This window comes from Macaca thibetana, chromosome 16 (assembly GCF_024542745.1).
Source record: "Macaca thibetana thibetana isolate TM-01 chromosome 16, ASM2454274v1, whole genome shotgun sequence".
Taxonomy (NCBI): domain Eukaryota; kingdom Metazoa; phylum Chordata; class Mammalia; order Primates; family Cercopithecidae; genus Macaca; species Macaca thibetana.
In genome coordinates this window covers 77,880,713-77,903,461 of record NC_065593.1, presented here as the reverse complement: position 1 = coordinate 77,903,461, position 22,749 = coordinate 77,880,713, and the positions used below count along the sequence as shown (strand labels likewise).

General features: G+C 38.2%; 1 protein-coding gene across 9 annotated transcripts in view; it reads right to left on the bottom strand.

Annotated features, from left to right (window-relative positions):
• The window catches only part of CDC27 (cell division cycle 27), a 67,161-nt gene that overhangs the window by 31,912 nt on the left and 12,500 nt on the right, over window positions 1-22,749 (bottom strand). For 4 of the 9 annotated variants that reach the window (XM_050765778.1, XM_050765779.1, XM_050765780.1 and 1 more), the window contains exons 3-9: window positions 16,736-16,883; window positions 14,736-14,861; window positions 8,098-8,195; window positions 7,098-7,252; window positions 6,782-6,993; window positions 4,521-4,635; window positions 1,669-1,781 (exon numbers count right to left, since the gene is read on the bottom strand). In XM_050765778.1, coding sequence (XP_050621735.1) covers window positions 1,669-1,781; window positions 4,521-4,635; window positions 6,782-6,993; window positions 7,098-7,252; window positions 8,098-8,195; window positions 14,736-14,861; window positions 16,736-16,883 — 967 coding nt within the window. Of the gene's footprint in view, window positions 1-1,668; window positions 1,800-4,520; window positions 4,636-6,781; window positions 6,994-7,097; window positions 7,253-8,097; window positions 8,196-14,735; window positions 14,862-16,735; window positions 16,884-22,749 lie in introns of all 9 variants that reach the window. The other 5 variants (XM_050765776.1, XM_050765777.1, XM_050765782.1 and 2 more) reach the window with 3 other exon arrangements.

Genomic DNA, 22,749 nt, shown 5'->3' with positions numbered 1-22,749 from the left:
GAAGACAGAGGTAGATACTGAGTTATACTGTCACATACTAAAGAACACCTGGGGTTATCAGAAGCTGGACGAGGCAAGGAAAATCCTTGTCTAGAGATTTTGGAAGGGGTACAACTCTGCCAACACCTTGACTTTAGACTTATGGCTTTACAACTGTAAGATAATAAGTATCTGTTGTTTTAAGACACTAAGTTGTGGTACTTTATTATGGCAGCCCTAGAAAACTAATATAGGCAATTAAGGAGATAAAATGGAATCAACAATACAAAGAATACAAAATTATTAAGAGTGGATGTTGGTCAGGCGTGGTGGCTCATGTCTGTAATCCCAGCACTTTGGGAGGCTGAGGCGGGGGGATCACCTGAGTTGGGAGTTTGAGACCAGCCTGACCAACATGGAGAAACCCTGTCTTTACTAAAAATACAAAATTAGCTGGGTGTGGTGACGCATGCTTGTAATCCCAGCTACTCAGGAGGCTGAGGCAGGAGAATCGCTTGAACCCGGGAGGCGGAGGTTGTGGTGGGCCAAGATCACACCATTGCACTCCAGCCTGGGCAACAAGAGTGAAACTCCATCTCCGAAAATAAATAAATAAATAAATAAATAAATAGCTGATGTTTATTAGTGTTAGTCTATTTGTTTGACTCTACGTGAAATGTACAAATCAGAAATTATTTTTACATATAATGTTGTTTTGCAGGAGGCTTCAAGTTCCTTCTCACGACAGAGTCTCAGGCAATCACTGCAAGCCGGCACTCAAGGGAATTAGACTTACCACTCTGGGAGCATTACAGGAACATAGGGGTCTTTTAGATAGTCAAGGAGGCATATGCAAACCTGTGTCTGTTTTAAAATTTAGGTACATGTTCACAATTTTAGAAAGGAGAAAGAAAATTGTATCTTTCTTTTAAAATGTTAGCTATAATCTACTGAGTCCTTGAATAAGGAAAAGAAAATCCTATCTCACACCATTTCTGTGTGGAAACGGATTTATTATTTAAAGGTTTATTTGTCTGTTATTTTTATAATCTGTTTATAGACATGCGTAATGTGGGAACGGGAGTATGAAACCTATCTGTATCTAAACTATAGAGAGGGTCATATGCATAAGAAAATTACAGGCCGGGCGCGGTGGCTCAAGCCTGTAATCCCAGCACTTTGGGAGGCCGAGACGGGGGGATCACGAGGTCAGGAGATCGAGACCATCCTGGTTAACACGGTGAAACCCCGTCTCTACTAAAAAAATACAAAAAACTAGCCGGGCGAGGTGGCGGGCGCCTGTAGTCCCAGCTACTCGGGAGGCTGAGGCAGGAGAATGGCGGGAACCCGGGAGGCAGAGCTTACAGTGAGCTGAGATCTGGCCACTGCACTCCAGCCTGGGCGACAGAGCGAGACTCTGTCTCAAAAAAAAAAAAAAAAAAGAAAATTACAAATCCATGAGGCAATCAGAGTAGACTAAAACGCTGCTTTAGTTAAGCATTGTCTTCTGTGCATTGCAAAACTCAACTCAAAATTACACTAGTGTTGTGAGAGGTTTCAAATTTTACATATTCAAAATTTACAGTAGTTATTCTAGAATCCATGAGAGTCACTATCTGCCTAAATTGAAGAAATATAAAGAATCAAGTTTTATGGCAAGAAAAGTTGAATAATTACAGTGATAAATACCTTGTTTGTGGACCAGAACTTTGTGTTTGTGCAAGAATTGGAGTTACCTCTCGGCTATTTCCACTCTGTGAGAAGACAGACTTTGTTCCAGTTTGGCCGATTCTGGCAACAGACTGTAAAACACAAAAAGTCTAAGGTTTGTGAATTATGGGCTGCACTGTAAATGATAAGACACCACAACGCTCCCATCTACATTTTCTCAATACACGCAGCCATAATATACTGTCACCTTAAAGATAAACTATTTATATCATTATTGTTGATTATTGTTACATTAGTATGAACATTAGTCTATTTCCTTATTTTAACCTCAGAGTATTTTTACCTCTATAATATCTTTTTATCTTTTGCTTTTAGTTTCAAAGGCTAAAAATCCCCAGAAGCTATTTTTTTCATCTCATTGTGACCATCCTCCATTTATTACATACCTTCTCTATTTGGGGTTAAGTACTAAAAAATTTTAAGAGAGCTAAATTCTCAAGATTTATGATTTATCTCATTATACACAGAAAAAATAATGATACAATAATCTTTTATACTCCTTTGGCACTTCGTAGCAGTTCTAGAGGAGTTCAGAGGAGTAGATTTTAAAAAACAACCATCCGATTACTTTCCAAAATCTAAGGATATTGTTCTTTAGACTTAATATTGCTTAGTTTTTCTAATCTTTCATTAATTGGTCTCTGTTCCCTTGGATAAAAAAAATCTTTGCTTGGCTCTTCAGTCTTCTCTAATTTATTCCCTTATTTCTATTCATTTCCACCGTCTAGCTTCTTTAAATGATCTATGACTATTATATCAGTGCACTGCTTCTCTCCTTTGGCTACCAGAGAATTTTCTTCAAAACTTATTGTTACCCTGATATCCTGTACACAATCCTCAAACTGCATATTATAAATAATCACTAATAATCACTGTCTCATCAGATATGAAAACCTTATTTTAGCCTTTCCCGCATTCAACATCACTGATCATGCCCTACTTTTTGAAACTTGGCATTACTTCCAAAACATTACATTATTTGTCCTGCCACTTCATTTGCTGGCCCTTTATCCTTCTACTATTTTTAAATTAGGTTTACGCTGTTCTCTTTAGCTACTCTCTCTTTCCCTAGGAGAGCCTGGTCATTTTAATAGCTTCAATTATTATTTCTATCAGCAGCTCACATTTTTTCCTTTATGACTAACTTTCTACTGAATATTTTCATCTAATGTACCACCACTTCAAAATAAAATTTCATAAGCCTTTCTCCACCTTTTCCAAATTGGAATCACTACATTCATCCAAGGGACAAAACTTAAGTCAATTCTTGTCCTTCCTTATTTATCAAAGAACTATGTACACTGCACTCACTACCTGGTTTGATATTTGCAGTTGACACCGTATGCAGACCTACATGCGTGACTTTTCTGGGAATGTCTTATAATACGGTAAGAGGAGAACAGAGGCAGAAGAGGATGAGACAGCAATATTATTTGGGCACTAAAATCATGTGCCTACCTACTGCCTTAACTTGCTTTGGTTATTATGGTTATTATGGCTCTTCTAGTCTTGGCCTACTTCACCTGGCATGCTAACTACCATTTTTCTTTGCCTTCTTCATAACTGTAATGTTTAAAACAATACATACACAAACTATTTTGCAGTCCCTTTTAAGTATTCTTGGAGTTCCTATTATCACTCACTAAGGAGTTACTATAGAAAAATCTTTTGCAGATTCTAAGGATGTTCAGGAGTAAAATAGTAAAAAACAACTATAAGAAGAAACATGTTTCTATTAAGGTAAAGAGGCTATAATTGTTATTCACATATTAGTATGACTTGTAGCTTCCATTTCTTGAATATCTGTGAAGCATGGCAATAGGTATTTTATATAGAGAGCCTAATTTAAATCTCACAGAAGTTACCTTATGCCACAGATACGCTTTTAAAAAATGGTACTTCGGCCTCTATTTCCATATACCTATATAAGGGAACATTATAAAACAAGAGCCTCAGCTGGGCAGTGACTCATGTTTATAATCCCAGCACTCTGAAAGGTCAAGGCAGAAGGACTGCTTGAGCTCAGGAGTCTGAGACTATCCCTGGCAACACAGTGAGATTCTGTCTCTCCAAAAATAAAAGTTAAAAAAATTAGCTGGGTGTGGTGGTGCACACCTATAGTCCTAGGTACTTGGGAGGCTAAGGTGGAAGGATCATTTGAGCCTGGGAGGTTGAGGTTACAGTGAGTCATGGTCGCACCACTGCACTCCAGCCTGGGCAGCAGAGTGAGACCCTGTCTCAAAAAAAAAAAAAAAAAAAAAAAGGCCTCATGATGTTTGCTGCAATATTTACTATAAGTATACTACCAAATATTTTTCATTTTCATTTTAAAACTATACATCCATGATCTACCACAAAAATCTTACTATCAAATATCTGGCTTTACCTGAGCAATTTGTTTTCATATAATTATTAGTGTTATTAAAAAAACATATATACACAGTGGTGGGGACAAATAAAAACTATGGCAGACACAATTTCTGTTATTTATATTCAAGTAATATAAACAATCTTAATTTTGTTTTTTTAAAAAGGAAATTAAAAAGTAAAAATATGAATATGTTTATTTAACTATATGCTGAAATAAACTAAAATTGTGAGATACAGTCTTACTTGGCCAAAAGAGTAAGAAGTCTGCCTCCTACTATAACCAAGAGGCTACAACAATGACATTCTTTTATATTTAGATCAACAAATCTAAGGCAAAAGCAATTATATAAAGTTAGATTTTCCCTGAAATTACCTTTAAAATATTAAAATAAACAAGTTGCTTTAATCAATACCCAAACTGCATTTTACATGGAAAATACCTTTTTTGAAGGGGCTCCGGTGGATGGCACGTCAATTACAGAAGGTGTATTAGTGTAGTTTTGTAAATAGGATCCATCTCCAGGACTTGGGGTTTCTAATGGCAAAATCCCAAAACTGAGAAGAGGTTGAAATCAAGGTGTCAAAAAGTCATCAAGGCATATATAAAGCAGCAGTATACTTAAATTAGAAGGTCTAAAAGGAAGAGAATGGCAAATCAGTCTTAGGGACAGTGAGGATCTGAGGGGCAGATTAAAAATAAGCTGTGAATATAGACTATTCCACCCACCATAACTAAAACTAAAAAAAGCTATCAAACAAGGAACTACAGTGAGCAACAATTACTGATCTCAGGAGATTTATTAGAAATAAAGAAGAGTAGCTTTATAAATCTAAGATCCAAATGATCAGATTACTTCAAATTCTTGGAATTTATGGGATTTAGACACAACTAGAGAAAATGTCTCTAGAGACCATTAGATAACTATAACTCTCCAGAGTGGTAATCTCATGGTCACACTATTTTAGTAGTTCCCTGGCCTCAGGACCCGATTCATAGAATTTCTTCTAGTATATATATATATATATATATATATATATATATATATATTTTTTTTTTTTTTTTTGAGACAGAGTCTTGCTCTGTTGCCCAGGCTGGAGTGCAGTGGCATGATCTCAGCTCACTGTAACCTCCATCTGCTGGGTTCAAACGATTCTTGTGCCTCAGCCTCCCAACTACCTGGGATTACACGTATCTGTCACCATACCTGGCTAATTTTTGTAATTTTAGTAGAGATAGGGTTTTACCATGTGGGCCAGACTGGTCTTGAGCTCCTGGTCTCAAGTGATCTGCTCACCTCAGCCTCCCAAAGTGCTGGGATTACAGGCATGAGCCACCAAGCCCAACCCGTTCTAGCACATCATTTTTCATTTTGATACTTTTGGATATGTATCCTCTGGGCTGAGTTCCTGTATTTATACATACATATACTACTATTAATTTTGATAAAATATTTTATATTAATAGGTGTGACAGCTAGGTTCAGTGGCTCATGGTAATCCTAGCACTTTGGGAGGCCATGGCAGGAGGATCACTAGAGGTCAGGAGTTCCAGATCAGCTTGAGCAACACAGCAAGACCCCATCTCTACAAAAAAACTTAAAAAATTAGCCAGGTGTGTTGGCATGTGCCTGCAGTCCTAGCTACTCAGGAGTCTGAGGCGGGAGGATCGCTTGAGCCCAGGAATTTGAGGCTGCAGTGAGCTATGATTGTGCCATTGCACTCTAACCTGGGTGACAGAGTGAGATGCTGTCTCAAACAAAAAACGGTAGGTGTCAAATTTCCACCATGTTTTGGAAAAGAACATTTTAATAGCAACCAATGGTGCTCTGATTGTAACATTTCATGAGGCTCACTGCTATCCAATAATGCACAGCCATAGATAGTATTTCTTAATGTGTTTACTACCTAATTTAAGAGTTTTACATTTTTCTCCAATTTTTTTTTTGAGACGGAGCCTTGTCCTGTCTCCTAGGCTGGAGTGCAGTGGTGCCATCTCAGCTCACTGCAACCTCTGCCTCCTGGGTTCAAGTGATTCTCTTGCCTCAGCCTCCCGAGTAGCTGGATCTATAGAAGCATGCCACCATGCCCAACTAATTTTTTGTATTTTTAGTAGAGATGGGGTTTCGCCATGTTGGCCAGGATGGTCTTGATCTCCTGACCTCGTGATCCGCCCACCTCGGTCTCCCAAAGTGCTGGGATTACAGGTGTGAGCCACCGCGCCCAGCCAATCCAATACTTAGTATTCATTTTTTTTGAGTCAGAGTCTTGCTCTGTTACCCAGGCTGGAGTGTAGTGGCTCCATCTCGGCTCACTGCAACCTCCGCCTCCTGGGTTCAAGCAATTTTCCTGTCTCAGCCTCCCGAGTAGCTGGGATTACAGGCGCCCACCACCACGCCCAGCTAATTTTTATATTTTTAGTAGAGACAGGGTTTCACCATGTTGGCCAGGCTGGTCTCGAACTCCTGACCTCAGGTGATCTGCCTGCCTTGGCCTCCCAAAGTGCTGGGATTACAGGCGTGAGCCACCGCGCCTGTCGACATCATCATGTGCTGTTTTTTACTTCATTTTCTGAAAACAGAATGCCCCTGTTCCCATACTGATTTAGAAGTTGCCATTGTAATAATCTGCATTACAAACAATATGAGTTATTATAAGATCATTTAGTACTATAGCACATTTGAAAGTATCTTGTTTGACTTACCTTGGGGTTAATGGGCTAAGAGCTGCTGGTCCTCCTAATAAACTTCGACCAGTTTTTGGTTTATTTTGAACCTGTTTAGATAATATGGAAGTTCCTGTTCCCAGTGGGACAGTATCAGGTGAAATTACAGCTGAATCAATATAAGACACTGAGGAATCTGTATTCAAGGAGTACTTTGAATTGGAAGATTCTAAATTCAATCTGTTTAATTCCTGAAACAGAAAATTTCTACCAAGTCATTCACAATATATTATTTAGTTCAGATCATTCTTTGTAGTTTCATAATATTTTGAACACTAGAATATAAGACACTTACAATTGTGTCCTGGGGTGTTTCCGTAAGAACTGTCTCAGGCTGTCTGTGAGATAAACTATGATTAGGTACTTGTGTTGTGCAAGAGTTGGGCAGACAGTTGCTAAAGTTCTGTAAAGATGTGAATTTAAATGTTTGGTCAGGATCTGGCTTTTCACCTGTGAAGACAAAAAAAAAAAAAAGTTTTGTCTCCGAGGAAGTGAGGATTACATTTTTTTCAAGTATGCATAAGTTAGTGGAAACAGGAAATAGGCCTTATCCAAAATTTTAAATTCTCCTGTCCACTTCTGCTAATCAAATTTACCCCCTAAAAGCCCATCTATCAATGTATCATAAAAGTGTACCAGTAAGACAAAGCTGTAAATTTAGAAAATAAACTACAAGAACACTAATTTTAAATATAACAAATCACAGAAAAATGCAGATTTCTGTGTTTGCTTTAAAGCTGAAAATAACTAGGTCTCATTTTTCTCAAAGTAGGAGATGAGGTTGAAGAGTTAAAACCCATCATACTTTACATCATACTTTACAGTAAAGGTTGAAGCCCTTCTATATATACATAGATGCAACAATGCTGAAAAATGGTCCTTTATGTATCCTAGGCCAAATGTACTGAGATATTCTCTCCCTATACTGTTCAGAAACTGTAAGTTTCTGCTCCAGGCATTCTATTAATTGCATTAGAAATTCTATTAATTTTCTTATTCAGAAAGCAATTTTAGCTAGTGTTAAACACACAATATAACTCATTCTAGAGGACACTAGATACTTGAAAGTAGATGGGCTAAACAGAAGAATCTACTGGATTTAATCTTTGTGTAATTTTCAGTTATATGATTCTTGAAACATACCTATGATTCTAACTTATTTTTTATTTTCAATTTTAACTTGGAAAAATATTTTTCTTGGGGGTAGATGATCTGTATTGCTCTCCAAAAATTAAGTAGCAGGAAAAAAGAAGAGGAGATGGGAACCCACCCACCTCTCAACCCCACCCACCTACCTATTTCACATAATGATTCAAAAGGAGACCAGAGGAAAGGATTTAAACTAAGGCTCTTTTGGTAACATTCTGATCCTTTGGCAAGCCGATCTGTCTTGCTGTGGAGAGAAACAAGTAGATTAAATAAGCTACAAACCTCAAAACTTTTATCATAAACTTTTAGTACAAAAAATTAGGTAAAAGTTACAGAAGTTCGGAGAGCACTCTTCGTGATGCTTCTCTAAATTACCAATTTCTCCTATCTGCTAATCTCCAAATCAAGTGAAAGTAAACAGAACACGAATCAAAAGAAATGCTTACAAAATAAACTATCATTGCCTTCTTGAATATTACTACTACTTTAAACTTCCTGTCAGATACTAGAGTTACTGAGGGAGATGTGAAAAACACTGAAATTCTTCAGTATTCTTTTTTTTTTTTTAAACTGTATTACTTTTTATCGACACATAAATAATTGTACACATTTATGGGTACAATGTGATGTTTTGATACATGTATACATTATGTAATTATTCAAATTAGGGTAATTTAAAAAAAATTATACTTTAAGTTCTAGGGTACATGTACACAACGTGCAAGTTTGTTACCTATGTATACATGGGCCATGTTGCTGTACTGCACCCATTAACTCGTCATCAACATTAGGTATATTTCCTAATGCTATCCCTCCGCCTACCCCCTCCCCACAATAGGACTCGGTGTGTGATGCTCCCCTTCCTGTGTCCAAGTGATCTCATTGTTCAGTTCCCACCTATGAGTGAGAACATGTGGTATTTGGTTTTCTGTTCTTGCAATAGTTTGCTCAGAATGATGGTTTCCAGCTGCATCCATGTCCCTACAAAGGACACAAACTCATCCTTTTTTATGGCTGCATAGTATTCCATGGTGTGTATGTGCCACATTTTCTTAATCCAGTCTGTCACTGATGGACATTTTGGTTGATTCCAAGTCTTTGCTATTGTGAATAGTGCCACAATAAACATACGTGTGCATGTGTCTTTATAGCAGCATGACTTATAATCCTTTGGGTATATCCCCAGTAATGGGATGGCTGGGTCAAATGGTATTTCTCGTTCTAGATCCTGGAGGAATCGCCACACGGTTTTCCACAATGGTTGAACTAGTTTACAGTCCCACCAACAGTGTAAAAGTGTTCCTATTTCTCCACATCCTCTCCAGCACCTGTTGTTTTCCTGATTTTTTGATTGCCATTCTAACTGGTGCGAGATGGTATCTCATTGTGGTTTTGATTTGCATTTCTCTGATGGCGAGTGATGATGAGCACTTTTTCATGTGTCTGTTGGCTGTATGAATGTCTTCTTTTGAGAAGTGTCTGTTCATATCCTTTGCCCACTTTTTGATGGGGTTGTTTGTTTTTTTCTTGTAAATTGGATTGAGTTCTTTATAGGTTCTGGATATTAGCCCTTTGTCAGATGAGTAGATGCAAAAATTTTCTCCCATTATGTAGGTTGCCTGTTCACTCTGCTGGTAGTTTCTTTTGCTGTGCAGAAGCTCTTTAGTTTAATTAGATCCCATTTGTCAATTTTGGCTTTTGTTGCTGTTGCTTTTGGTGTTTTAGACATGAAGTCCTTGCCCATGCCTATGTCCTGAATGGTATTACCTAGGTTTTCTTCTAGGGTTTTTATGGTTTTAGGTCTAACATTTAAGTCTCTAATCCATCTTGAATTAATTTTTGTATAAGGAGTAAAGAAAGGATCCAGTTTCAGCTTTCTACTTACGGCTAGCCAATTTTCCCAGCACCATTTATTAAACAGGGAATCCTTTCCCCATTTCTTGTTTTTGTCAGGTTTGTCAAAGATCAGATGGCTGTAGATGTGTGGTATTATTTCTGAGGACTCTGTTCTGTTCCATTGGTCTATATCTCTGTTTTAGTAGCAGTACCATGCTGTTTTGGTTACTGTAGCCTTGTAGGATAGTTTGAAGTCAGGTAGCATGATGCCTCCAGCTTTGTTCTTTTGGCTTAGGATTGTCGTGTTGGCAATGCGGGGTCTTTTTTGGTTCCATATGAACTTTAAAGCAGTCTTTTCCAATTCTGTGAAGAAAGTCATTGGTAGCTTAATGGGGATGGCATTGAATCTATAAATTACCTTGGGCAGTATGGCCATTTTCACAATATTGATTCTTCCTATCCATGAGCATGGTATGTTCTTCCATTTGTTTGTGTCCTCTTTTATTTCACTGAGCAGTAGTTTGTAGTTCTCCTTGAAGAGGTCCTTTACATCCCTTGTAAGTTGGATTCCTAGGTATTTTATTCTCTTTGAAGCTACTGTGAATGGGAGTTCATTCATGATTTGGCTCTCTGTTTGTCTGTTACTGGTGTATAAGAATGCTTGTGATTTTTGTACATTGATTTTGTATCCTGAGACTTTGCTGAAGTTGCTTATCAGCTTGAGGAGATTTTGAGCTGAGACGATAGGGTTTTCTAAATATACAATCATGTCATCTGCAAAAAGGGACAATTTGACTTCTTCTTTTCCTAACTGAACACCTTTATTTCTTTCTCTTGCTTGAATGCCCTAGCCAGAACTTCCAAACTATGTTAAACAGGAGTGATGAGAGAGGGCATCCCTGTCTCGTGCCAGTTTTCAAAGGGAATGCTTCCACTTTTTGCCCATTCAGTATGATATTGGCTGTGGGTTTGTCATAAATAGCTCTTATTATTTTGAGATACGTTCCATCAATACCGAATTTATTGAGAGTTTTTAGCATGAAGGGTGTTGAATTTTGTCAAAGGCCTTTTCTGCATCTATTGAGATAATCGTGTGGTTTTTGTCTTTGGTTCTGTTGATATGCTGGATTATGTTTATTGATTTGCATATGTTGAACCAGCCTTGCATCCCAGGGATGAAGCCCACTTGATCATGGTGGATAAGCTTTTTGATGTGCTGCTGGATTCAGTTTGCCAGTATTTTATTGCATCAATGTTCATCAGGGATATCGGTTTTATTTGCATCGATGTTCATCAGGGATATCGGTCTAAAATTCTCTGTTTTAGTTGTATCTCTGTCAGGTTTTGGTATCAGGATGTTGGCCTCGTAAAATGAGTTAGGGAGGATTCCCTCTTTTTCTATTGACTGGAATAGTTTCAGAAGGAATGGTACCAACTCCTTGTACCTTTGGTAGAATTCGGCTATGAATCCATCCGGTCCTCGACTTTTTTTGGTTGCTAGGCTATTAATTATTGCCTCAATTTCAGAGCCTGCTATTGGTCTATTCAGGGATTCAACTTCTTCCTGGTTTAGCCTTGGGAGAGTGTAAGTGTCCAGGAAATTATCCATTTCTTCTAGGTTTTCTAGTTTATTTGCGTAGAGGTTAATTATTCTTAATTTTTTTTTTTTTTGGTGGGGGACAAGGTCTGGCTCTATCATACAGGCTGAAGTGCAGTGGCATGATCTTGGTTCACTGCCACCTTTACTTCCTAGGCTAAAGCCATCCTCCTACCTCAGCCTCCTGAGCAGCTGGAACTATAGGTGCGCACCACCATATCTGGCTAATTTTTGCATATTTTGTAGAGACCAGGTTTCGCCATGATGCCCAGGCGGGTCTTGAACTCATGGGCTCAGGTGATTTACCTGTCTTGAACTTCCAAAATGCTGGGATTACAAGTGGGAGCCACCGCACCTGGCCTTTTTGTATTTTTGTAGTGATGGGGTTTTGCCATGTTGCCCAGGCAGGTCTCCAACTCATGAGCTCAAGTGATCTGCCCACCACAGCCTCCCAAAATGCTGGAATTACAGGCGTGACCCACCACACTTGTCCTTAATTTTTAATATAACACTCCCAGTGGTAATTCTGAAAGTGATTTAAATGCTTTAAATATAGCATAAATGATCAGGTTTTTTGTTTTGTTTTGTTTTGAGGCTTAATTCACTTTATTTTTCTTGTATAAAAGTCCTATGTTGTAGCCACAGCCGGAGCCTGGGTCCTCTGCATAGACACTCTGGTGTGGGTCTTGATGAGGTGGTTTAATTTCCAAATGTTTTGAGATTTTCTTATCCATGTGTGACTTTTTATCATCTAATGCAACTCTTTTAAACAGAGTAATATTTATAATACTTCATTTTAGTTAATTTTCTAAAAATAAAAATATGATGCTCTTTAGGATTATTTCTCCAACATTCCTTATTAAAATTTTGACAACTTCTTTCATAAATTGTCTACCCTCCTGTTTTTGTACATCACTCCTCTCAAATAATTTGTAGTCTTCAAACATCTATTTTCCTCTGAAGTCACTGTATAGATATGAAATGTCAAACTTTTTCTATCAAGTCTTTCCTAGTTACCATAACCCCCTTCTTAATCAGGCAGGACTAATTATTCTCTCATTTGAACAATATACTGCTCAAATTTTATGACAGAACTTTTAATGTGATAATAAAAACTAACTCTGAGTGTGGAAAAAGCAACATTTTGTTTTTTCCTGTTCTCTCTCAACAATAACAATCATCAACACAGAACACTTCTGTGACCAAATGTCTGGGTTTTTTTTCCCCCCAAACACACCAAGCACCAAACACCAGCTGAATGTCCGCTAATTCAATTCTGACACCATCTACCTGTAGACAGCCTCAGGTCCCACAGGTTAAGGCCTCAGTCTTCAAGACTGCCCTGCCTCACCTTCAGAAACCAGTCACGAGTCTGGGCCTAAGGAAATTCTGATCAACTAGCTATAAATTGGGATTCCCACAACGCTCTACTCAGGTTTGATGAACTTGCTAGAGCAGTTGACTTATAAAAGATATTACAAAGGATAGAGATGAAGAGTGCGTAGGGTGAGGCATGGGGAAAGGGGGGTGTGGACCTTCCATGGCCTCTCCAGGCAAGCCACCTGCCAGGAACCTCCATGTGTTCAGCTTTCTAGAAGCTTTCTGAATCCTGTCCTTTTGAGTTTTTATGGAGGCTTCATTACATAGGCATTACTGATTAAACCATTAGCTGTTGGTGATAATCTTATTATCAATTTACTGGTGAAATTTAATCTTCAGCTCCTCTCACCTCCTGGGAGGTTAGGGGGTGGGGATGAAAAGTCCCAACCCTCTAATCCTGCCTTGATCTTTTGCTGCCAGCCCCTATCCTGAAGCTACCCAGGGAATGCCAGCTACCAGTCAATTTGTTTGTATACAAAAAGATATCACTTTGGAGTTTCTAAGTGTATAAGAGGAAATGAGGTCAAAGACCAAATATATACATTTCACTATATCACACTTACAAACTTTTGTTTACTGTTTCTCTTCTCCTACTCTACTATAAACCTTTGAGAGTGGGGACTGTGAGTTATTTATCTTTATATTCCCAGTGCCAAGTGTGTTTAGCTATAATGGGAATGAATCTCAAAGTTTCTTGACTAAATGACAAGAAGAATCATAGTTGCATGAACTAAATTCATTATTCTCAGTCCTGAAGGTAAATGAATATATTGATATTATGTCTTTGGTTACTCCTGTTTGAAAGAGTGGTATTAATGGCTAAACATACCACTGTTACACCTGAAAATGGGCCCCCAAACTTAGTCAAATAATGTATTCCGTTCAGAAACACATTTTCAAGGTTTTGAAAAACAACCACTATTCAAACTAGCCTCAATTTATCTTAAAACAGATGCTATCCTAGTTCTTTAGACAAGCAGTCCCCAGTCCCCACAGGGAAGAAGTGACAACAGAAAACATTTACACATGGGAAGCATTCCCATGGGCAGATGGGCAGAGTTACTTGTTGTTCTTCTTTTTTTTTTTTGAAACAGGGTCTTGCTCTGTTACACAGGCTGGAGTGCAGTGGCACAATCACAGCTCACCGCAACTTCAACCTCCTGGGCTCAAGAGATCCTCCACCTCAGTCTCCTGAGTAGCTGGGAATACAGGCATGTGCCAACACACCCAGCTAATTTTTTATTTTTTTGTAGAGATGGGGTCTTGGTACCCTGCCCAGGCTAGTCTTGAACTCCTGGCCTCAAGTGATCCTCCTATCTCCACCTCCCAAAGTGATGAGATTACAGGCATGAGACAATGCACCTGGCTATCTTTTCTTCTATTTCCTCAGTAGATCATACAAAGACACTCTTTTCACCCAAGGTAAAAAAACTAACACGGGGCTGGGCACAGTGGCTCACACCTGTAATCCCAGCACTTTGGGAGGCTGAGGCAGGTGGATCACCTCAGGTCAGGAGTTCAAAACCAGCCTGGCCAATATGGTAAAACCCTGTCTACCAAAACTACAAAAATTAGCTGGGCGTGGTGTTGGGCACCTGTAACCCCAGCTACTTGGGAGGCTGAGGCAGGAGAATCGCTTGAACCCGGGAGGTGGAGGTTGCAGTGAACTGAGATTGTGCCATTGCACCCCAGCCTGGATGATAAGAGTAAAACTCCATCTCAAACAAACAAAAAAACCTAACATGTATGATCAATTGTTAGGCAGGGCTGCTGTAGCTATTATCAGTAAGGCTAAGTGGAGAATCTAAAATTAGATTAACATCTCTGCTATTTTAATAAGGTCGTAAAATCAGATTATATACTATTCAGCCAAGTAATATTTGATAAACACCGATCAACATAGGTTTTTTAAACTATAAAACATTCTTGTACGGAAATGCTTTTCTGACAGTTTGAATCTTTCTTACTTACCAATATACATGTCCCAACAACGAAAGAGTAAAGCAAGCTGAATCACCAAACTCAGTAACAATATCGTCATGGCTTTTCTGCTTATTAAACACTCCACCAGATAAGATTTGTTCCCCTTCTGCAAGCCTTTAAAATACAAATTTAAAGATTTTTAAAAACTAATATAAAAAGCAGTTCATGTAAACATATTCTTCATTACCAAAGTGCATTTAATTATGGAGACACAAATTTTCTTTCTCTCTCTCTCTTTTCCTTCCTTCCTTCATCTCTCCCTCTCTCTCTCTCTCCTTTTCTTTCTTTCTTTAAAGAGATGGGTTCTCGCTTTGTTACCCAGGCTAGAGTGCAGTAGTACAATCATACTTCGCTATGGCCTCAAATTCCTGGACTTGGGTGATCCTCCTGCATCAGTGAGTAGCTGGGACTACAGGTGCACACCACTACACCCAGCTAATTTTTAAATTTTTTGTAGAGACAGGGTCTCACTATGTTGACCAGGCTGGTTTCAAACTCCTGGGCTCATGCAATCCTCTCATCTCATGGGATCACAAGCATGAGACACTGCACCTGGAAAATTTGTTTATTGTAAAAAAAAATTTTTTTTTAAATTAGGATAGTGGCAAACACGTACTTAGAATTATTTGAGAGGCTGGAAATTTATGATCTTAAAATTTCACTTTTACCGTTAAAAACAGAATCAGTTACATTTAGTCTCTGTATGTACAAATCCAGTCTGAGCAACATATTCATTACTCATGTCAGAAGGAACAGAAGATGCTTATTATACTGGGGGAGAAAATATAAATGTTCTTCATTAACAAACATGGTGGTCCTTTTTACTTCCTTAAAATAGAAATGTATATGCAAATTAAACAAGACTAACATATTTTAACTAAAAATTGCACACTTAGGCCAGGCACAGTGGCTCACGCCTATAACCCCAGTACTGCGGGAGGCCGAGGTGGGAGGATAGCTTGAACCCAAGAGTTCGAAACCAGCTTGAGCAACATAGTGAGACCACATCTATACAAAAAATAAGAAAATTAGCCAGGTGTAGTGACACGTGTCTGCAGCTCCAGCTACGTGGGAGGCTGAGATGGGAGGATCGCTTAGGCCCAGATGGGGGACTGCAGTGAGCCATGATCACCCCACTGCACTCCAGCCTGAGCAACAGAGCAGGACCCTTTCTCTAAAAAAAAGAAAAAAAAGAAGGAACTGGCAAATTACATAAGAAAGATTTTTAAGAATTCAACATTAGGATCTTTGAAATTTAAAAATAATTCAATAACAAATGTCTCAGAAATTTCAGATATTTGAGCTAGCTTTAATTAAAAAGTCATCAATTAGTCACTGGACAGATAATATAGTTATTGATCAATCTATGGTGAGACTTACTTGTATCTCCCCCCTTGTAAACCTACAAGCCAATTATACATACAGGCTTTTACAAATATCTAACACCGTTTACACATGTGACCGTTTAGTCCCTTTTACCATTATTCCATCTCTTACAGTACAGAAAATAATTTAACAGAACCTAACTATCTGTATCTCTAAATGCCTCCAAATTTGGTATAGGGACAGCTGACTTGGTTTAACTATAATGTGCAAAAGAAGTACTCAACAAAATGATCTTAAAAAGGAAACTACAATCACCTAAACACAAGGGTGTTAATCTCAAGTGAACTGGTGGGTTTTTAGGCTTATTCAAATTGGTCTAACACTGAAAGCAAAGAAAACGAAATATTTGTGATCATTTAAGAAACCAATAAGAATCAGTTGTAACTTAAGTTTCTCCAGAGTTAAACTCTATTTATTACCATAACAACAAAATCTCCATAATATAAATAATAGCATAGGCAACAGTGCAAACATTTCAAATGTTACTGAAATAGATGAAAAAGAGGGAAGAAAGGGAATCAGAGTTTAATCTGAAAAGAATTTTATCCAAAATTCAACAGTGTAAGTAAAACAAAATAGCTAGAAAATATTTTAAAACTTACTTGCTGAGATCAACACAACATTTTGCAAGCAGGTATTTGCATTGTGGTGTAGTACAACTGTGTCCTTTCAACAGTCTATAAGCTTTATATGCCTTTCCTGAGCGGTAATAACAGGTTGCCAGTAAAAACAAGGCTTCTTCTGAGTGTACTAAAAACAGACATTTTTTAAAAAGGCTATTGTTCAGTATCTTGAATGATAATCAGTTTATCATGCAATAAACAAGTTTAGCAAAAAAAAAAAAAAAAAAAAAAAAAAAATTAGGCTTGCTATTTTAACACAAAACAATCACTTATTAATTCAAATTTGAATTATGGAGAAACAGTTTGTTTATAGCAAAGTTAGTTCCTTCGCTCTTGATTACTTTTCTCTATAAGAAACCAAGGAAATAATACAATGAAGACAATCATGGTATTCTCTGTAAATATTTAAGAAAAGCAAACACACACAAATACCCCTGCCTTTAAACAGACTGCCAGTAAAGGATCTTGTTTTTAGGTAATATTTTTCTAATAAATCTTTTGGGAGGATAGAAGTCAAATTTCATTAGCAAGAGAAACCTGAGTGTAAATAAATCTAACTACCAATATGAAGTAATTTCTACATTTAAAAAAGACCAGATTGAAAAAAAAACACTTGTTTTGCTTTAACATCAAATATACATTAAATTATATTTAAGATAAAAATTATAAATTGTGATTGCTCACAGCATTTTAACATTCAGTTGACAGACTTGTATAGTATCAATAATTAAATTACATTATAATGGGAAGAGCTGAGTTGTCTATCAATCTGTCCCCTCTTTTTACATTAGGAAATGACCCCTGCCTTCTTAATGCAATGTGGCATTTTTCACCCTTATTTAGTCTGTCTCTACCAAATTGATCATCACTTCACTTCTATCCCCACAATCCAGATGAGGGTCTACAGAGGCAACAACAAAGAGGATGGAAAGAGAGGGACAACCACAAAACTGTGCTTCTAAAAATGGGTTGTGTAACAATACCAGTGAGCTGAAGGATCTTCTAAGCCAGTGGCTCTCAAAGTGTGGTCTTGTACCAGTATCAGCATGACTTGGAAACTTTCTAGAAATGAAAATTTTTGTGTCCCATCTCATACCCACTAAATTAGTAATTCTGGGAGTAGGAACCAGTAATCTACATGGCTAACAAACTCTTCAAGTGATTCAGTGGCATTCTCAAGTTTGAGAACCACTGTTGTAAAGTACAAGACAAACTTGCCACATCTTTCTAAACAGTTAACATCATTCTAAGATTTTGGATAAAAAAGTAATTTGAAATTTTATTTCTAAGTTTTTTTGTCACAGATATGCACAAGCAAAAACCAACAGACCCCTTTTTCTCTGGTCCATCTTCTGGTTTTTCATGAAACCACAGTGTAAAAAATAATAAATAGTAAATGATAAGAAATTTTGGCAGATGTGTTTTAATGAGATGTACAGTAGTGTTAGTGCTGCAGGTGCAGAAAGAAAAAAGAATGGGTCGCTCACTGCAATAGGAATACACTATTAATTTTACTGAGCTACAACTTCTAATTTACGTTAAGTTAGAAAATTGGATTTCCTCTAGATTTTACAATGGTCTGGTTTCTTTTCACCTTATAAGTTTTTAAAAACTATTGATTATACCAATAAACAATGGCTCCCACAAACTAGTTTAACTCCCAGTCATAGTAAGGCTGTCTCAATTGTTTACAAATATTTGATTATGTGTAGGTCCACTTTCATGGCAATAAAATTCCCTAATGACATAAAATACCAACTATTCTTTTTGTGTGTATGTGTGCGTGTGTAATTTTAGTGTAATATTGCAATTAGCTTTATGAAGCATAATAACTTAAAAATTATATGTTCAAATGGGAATATGGATTGGTGATTTAGGCAAAACTTAAAAATAATGAAACTGGCCAGGAGTGGTGGCTCATGCCTGTAATCCTAGCACTTTGGGAGGCTGAGGCAGGCAGATCACCTGAGGTCAGGAATTCAAGACCAGCCTGGCCAACATGGCGAAACCCGTCTTCTACTAAAAATACAAAAATTAGCCAGGCGTGGTGGCACATGCCTGTAATCCCAGCTACTCTGGAGGCTGAGGCAGGAGAATCGCCTGAACCCAGGAGGCAGAGACTGCAGTGAGCTGAGATCGTGCCACTGCACTCCAGCCTGGGTGACAGAGTGAGACTGTTTAAAAAATAAATAAATAAATAAATAAAAAGTAATGAAACTGTCAGATAATGAAGTAAATCCAGAGCAATCTGAAGTGTTATGACATGGGTGGTTTCTTAGGCTCCTCACAAGTAACTTGGCAGCAGAAAAAGACAACAGTACCCCAAACACAATTAATGAACCAGTGGTAAGCAGCCATAAATCTAAAAAGCACAGAACATATTTACTGGATAGGATCGACAAAGATTTCTTTTTTTTTTTTTTTGAGACGGAGTCTCGCTCTGTAGCCCAGGCTGGAGTGCAGTGGCGGGATCTCAGCTCACTGCAAGCTCCGCCTCCCCGGTCCCCGCCTTTCTCCTGCCTCAGCCTCCGGAGTAGCTGGGACTACAGGCGTCCGCCACCTCGCCCGGCTAGTTTTTTTTTTTTTTGTATTTTTTAGTAGAGACGGGGTTTCACCGTGTTAGCCAGGATGGTCTCGATCTCCTGACCTCGTGATCCACACGTCTCGGCCTCCCAAAGTGCTGGGATTACAGGCTTGAGCCACCACGCCCGGCCAAAGATTTCATCTGGAACAGTAACTCCAACTAATGGATAATGACTGTCTGAAATGCCACGTTCAGAAAAATTCTTGAGGCTGATCATGGCCTAGCTACTAAGTGTAGGGATCAAAATAACAGGATCCAGAAACAGTTATTGGCATGCCACTTATTTACCATCCTTTCTCTACAGACTTAATTAAAATATGGGATTAGAATTATAAGGTCCATAATACGTTTCATAATCATGAATGAAGTTAGCATTGACTCCATTAAGTCACTCTTAAAGTAATATTGAGAAATCAATCATGTACTAGTTAAATTATGCTATGTCCATGTGATGAAAAATACAGACACAGAAAGATTTCCAGAATGTACTGTCAAAGTGAAAAAACAAACAAATTAAGCCTGTAATCCCAGCACTTTGGGAGGCCGAGGTGGGAGGATCACCTGAGGTCAAGAGTTCAAGGCCAGCCTGGCCAACATGGTGAAACACCATCTCTACTAAAAATACAAAAGTCAGCCGGGTGTGGTGGTGTGCACCTGTGATCCCAGCTACTCGGGGCGCTGAGGCAGAGGAATCACTCGAACCCGGGCGACAGAGGTTGCAGTGAGCCGAGATCGCGCCACTGCACTCCAGCCTGGGCAACAGCGAAACTCTGTCTCAATAAATAAATAAATAAATACATAAAGAAGTTGTAGCAACACTACTGAAGTTCCTCTTCTTACGAACAGGTTTGGCTTCAAAATTGGAAAGGTCTTTTGAATATAAGTCCAAAACAATTAAGAGGGGTTTAACCTTGCATCCTCCAGATATATTTACATCAAATAGAAAGGCAAATTAGTCCTTCGATGCTTTTAAACCAGATAGACACCTCTTCTTCATACTGATGTATAATCTAAATAAGCAGCTTTTCTAAAATGGACCAGTTTTGACAAATTTACAATTTGTTGAGGTAAGTGTTCTCTACCTAGCCTTGATAAACTACACAAATATCAGAGAAGCCCTCAGAGGTTAGAGTACTCTGCTGGCTACCCTATCATGAACTCTGATGCTGTGTGTATTTAATGGCAGAGAACCTATAGAACCTTCTATGATTAGTGACATATATTTTAAATTGATTATCTGGGCCAGGCTCAGTGGCTCACGCCTGTAATCTCAGCACTCTGGGAGGCCAAGGTGGACGGATCACTTGAGTCCACGAGTTGGAGACCAGCCTGGCCAACATGGCAAAACCCCGTCTCTACTAAAAATACAAAAATTAGCCAGGCATGGTGGTGCATGTCTGTAATTTCAGCTTCTTGGGAGGTAGAGGTACAAGAATCGCTTGAACCCAAGAAGCAGAGGTTGCAGTGAGCCGAGATCGTGCCACGGCACTCCAGCCTGGGCAACAGAGCGAGATTCTGTCTCAGAAGAAAAAAAATAATAAAACAAATTGATTATCTGTTAAGTTTTTAAATCAACTATAAGCAGTATGGCACGTGTATTAAAGTACCAAATGTGAAGCTAGACTGCTTGGGTTCAGATTCCGGCACTTTAACTTACTAACTATGACTTAGGGTGGAGCTACTTAACTTCTCTGACCTTCATTTTTTTTTCATCTGTAAAATAAGGACTATGATACTACCTTTAAAGGTTGCTGTTAGGATTAAATGACTTAATACATGTACAGCAATTAGGATAGCATCTGACACATAGTGAAGGCTGTATGTGCTATTATTTTAATTATTGGCCTTCTCTTAAATTTACAATACCTGAGTAGATATTTGATATTAATGCAGGGGGTACATAAATGTCACTGAGCCACATGCTCAAGTAATTCTATTTCATCATTAACTTTTTTTTTTTTTGCTGTTTTCATTTGTATGGAGGCTGTACGTTTCTTTTATTACATTATTCATTCTGTTGTTCAGAGTCATTTCTACTGTTGAACATTTCATCCACATATGCAACTTTAGCATATTAACACTATTCTCAATGTTTATCTTTTCTATATTTATTTACATCCTGCATTTCAATACTAACTGGTTTTATACAAAACTGTTGTTAATGATGGGGTTAATAGTACTGTGAAGTATTTTAAAACCATGCTTAGAGTAAAAAGACCACAAATAAAAGACGGCTGGAAGAAGTTTTAAAAGGTTCCTTAGTGTTTGAGGCAGAAAATGGCAATATATGAGGAGAAAAAAGATGGCCAAATTGTGCAGGGCTTTGTAAACTGTGTAAAGATTTAGCAACAGATCCTTACGACAATTAGATACCTCTGAAGGGTTTTAAGAAGGAACATAGATTTGGGAGGGGAAAAGGAATAGGCAGGGAAGGGGAGATAAGGAAAATTCAGTTAGTGGTATCTTAGGTTAGATTTGAATATATTGAGTTTGATGTGTCTGTGAAACATCCAAGTTAATTCAATGAAAATAGTTGAGTCTTGGATCAATAAAGGCCTAAAAATGATACATTATTCCACATCTTTAGTAGAATTCTGGATATTCTTTAATATTGATCTTAACACAATCTGGTAAATAGTTTTTTTGTATGTTGCCATTTGTACGCATATATTTCTGTGAGTTTGGGCTCTCAGTATCCTGGTTAATAGAAAAGAAACAGATGCTGAACGTTTTACTCTGGTTCAGTTCTCTCCCACTGAGCCTAATTTACTAAAATTGATACACCCAATGCAATCTATACATCTTATCCACTAATCACTAAGACAGGCAGAAAATTGGTGAACAATTTTACGGTCATTTAAAATGTACTCAAGCAGGGCGCAGTGGCATGTGCCTGTATTCCTAGCTACTTGGGAGGGTCGCTTGAGCCCAAGTGTTTGAGGCCAGCATGGGCAACATAGGGAGATCCTGACTTTAAAAAAAATGTTTAAAAAGTACTGATATTAAAAAATAAAGGCCAGACACGGTGGCTCACGCCTGTATTCCCAGCACTTTGGGAGGCCGAGGAGGGCGGATCACTTGACACCAGGAGTTTGAGATCAGCCTGGCCAACATGGTGAAACCCCGTCTCTACTAAAAATACAAAAATCAGCTGGGCATGGCCGCGGGCACCTATAATCCTAGCTACTCAGGAGGCTGAGGCAGGAGAATTGCTTGAACCTGGGAGGCAGTGAGCCGAGATTGGGCCACTGCACTCCAGGCTGGGTGACAGAGGGAGACCCTGTCTGAAACAAACAAACAAACAAAAACATTTTGCAGTGTGGGATGTAAAACCCACATTAATTTAAGATAAAACACTAGACCTTAAGCAATTTTGAACTTTGGGCTAGAACCCTCAAAATAACCTAGG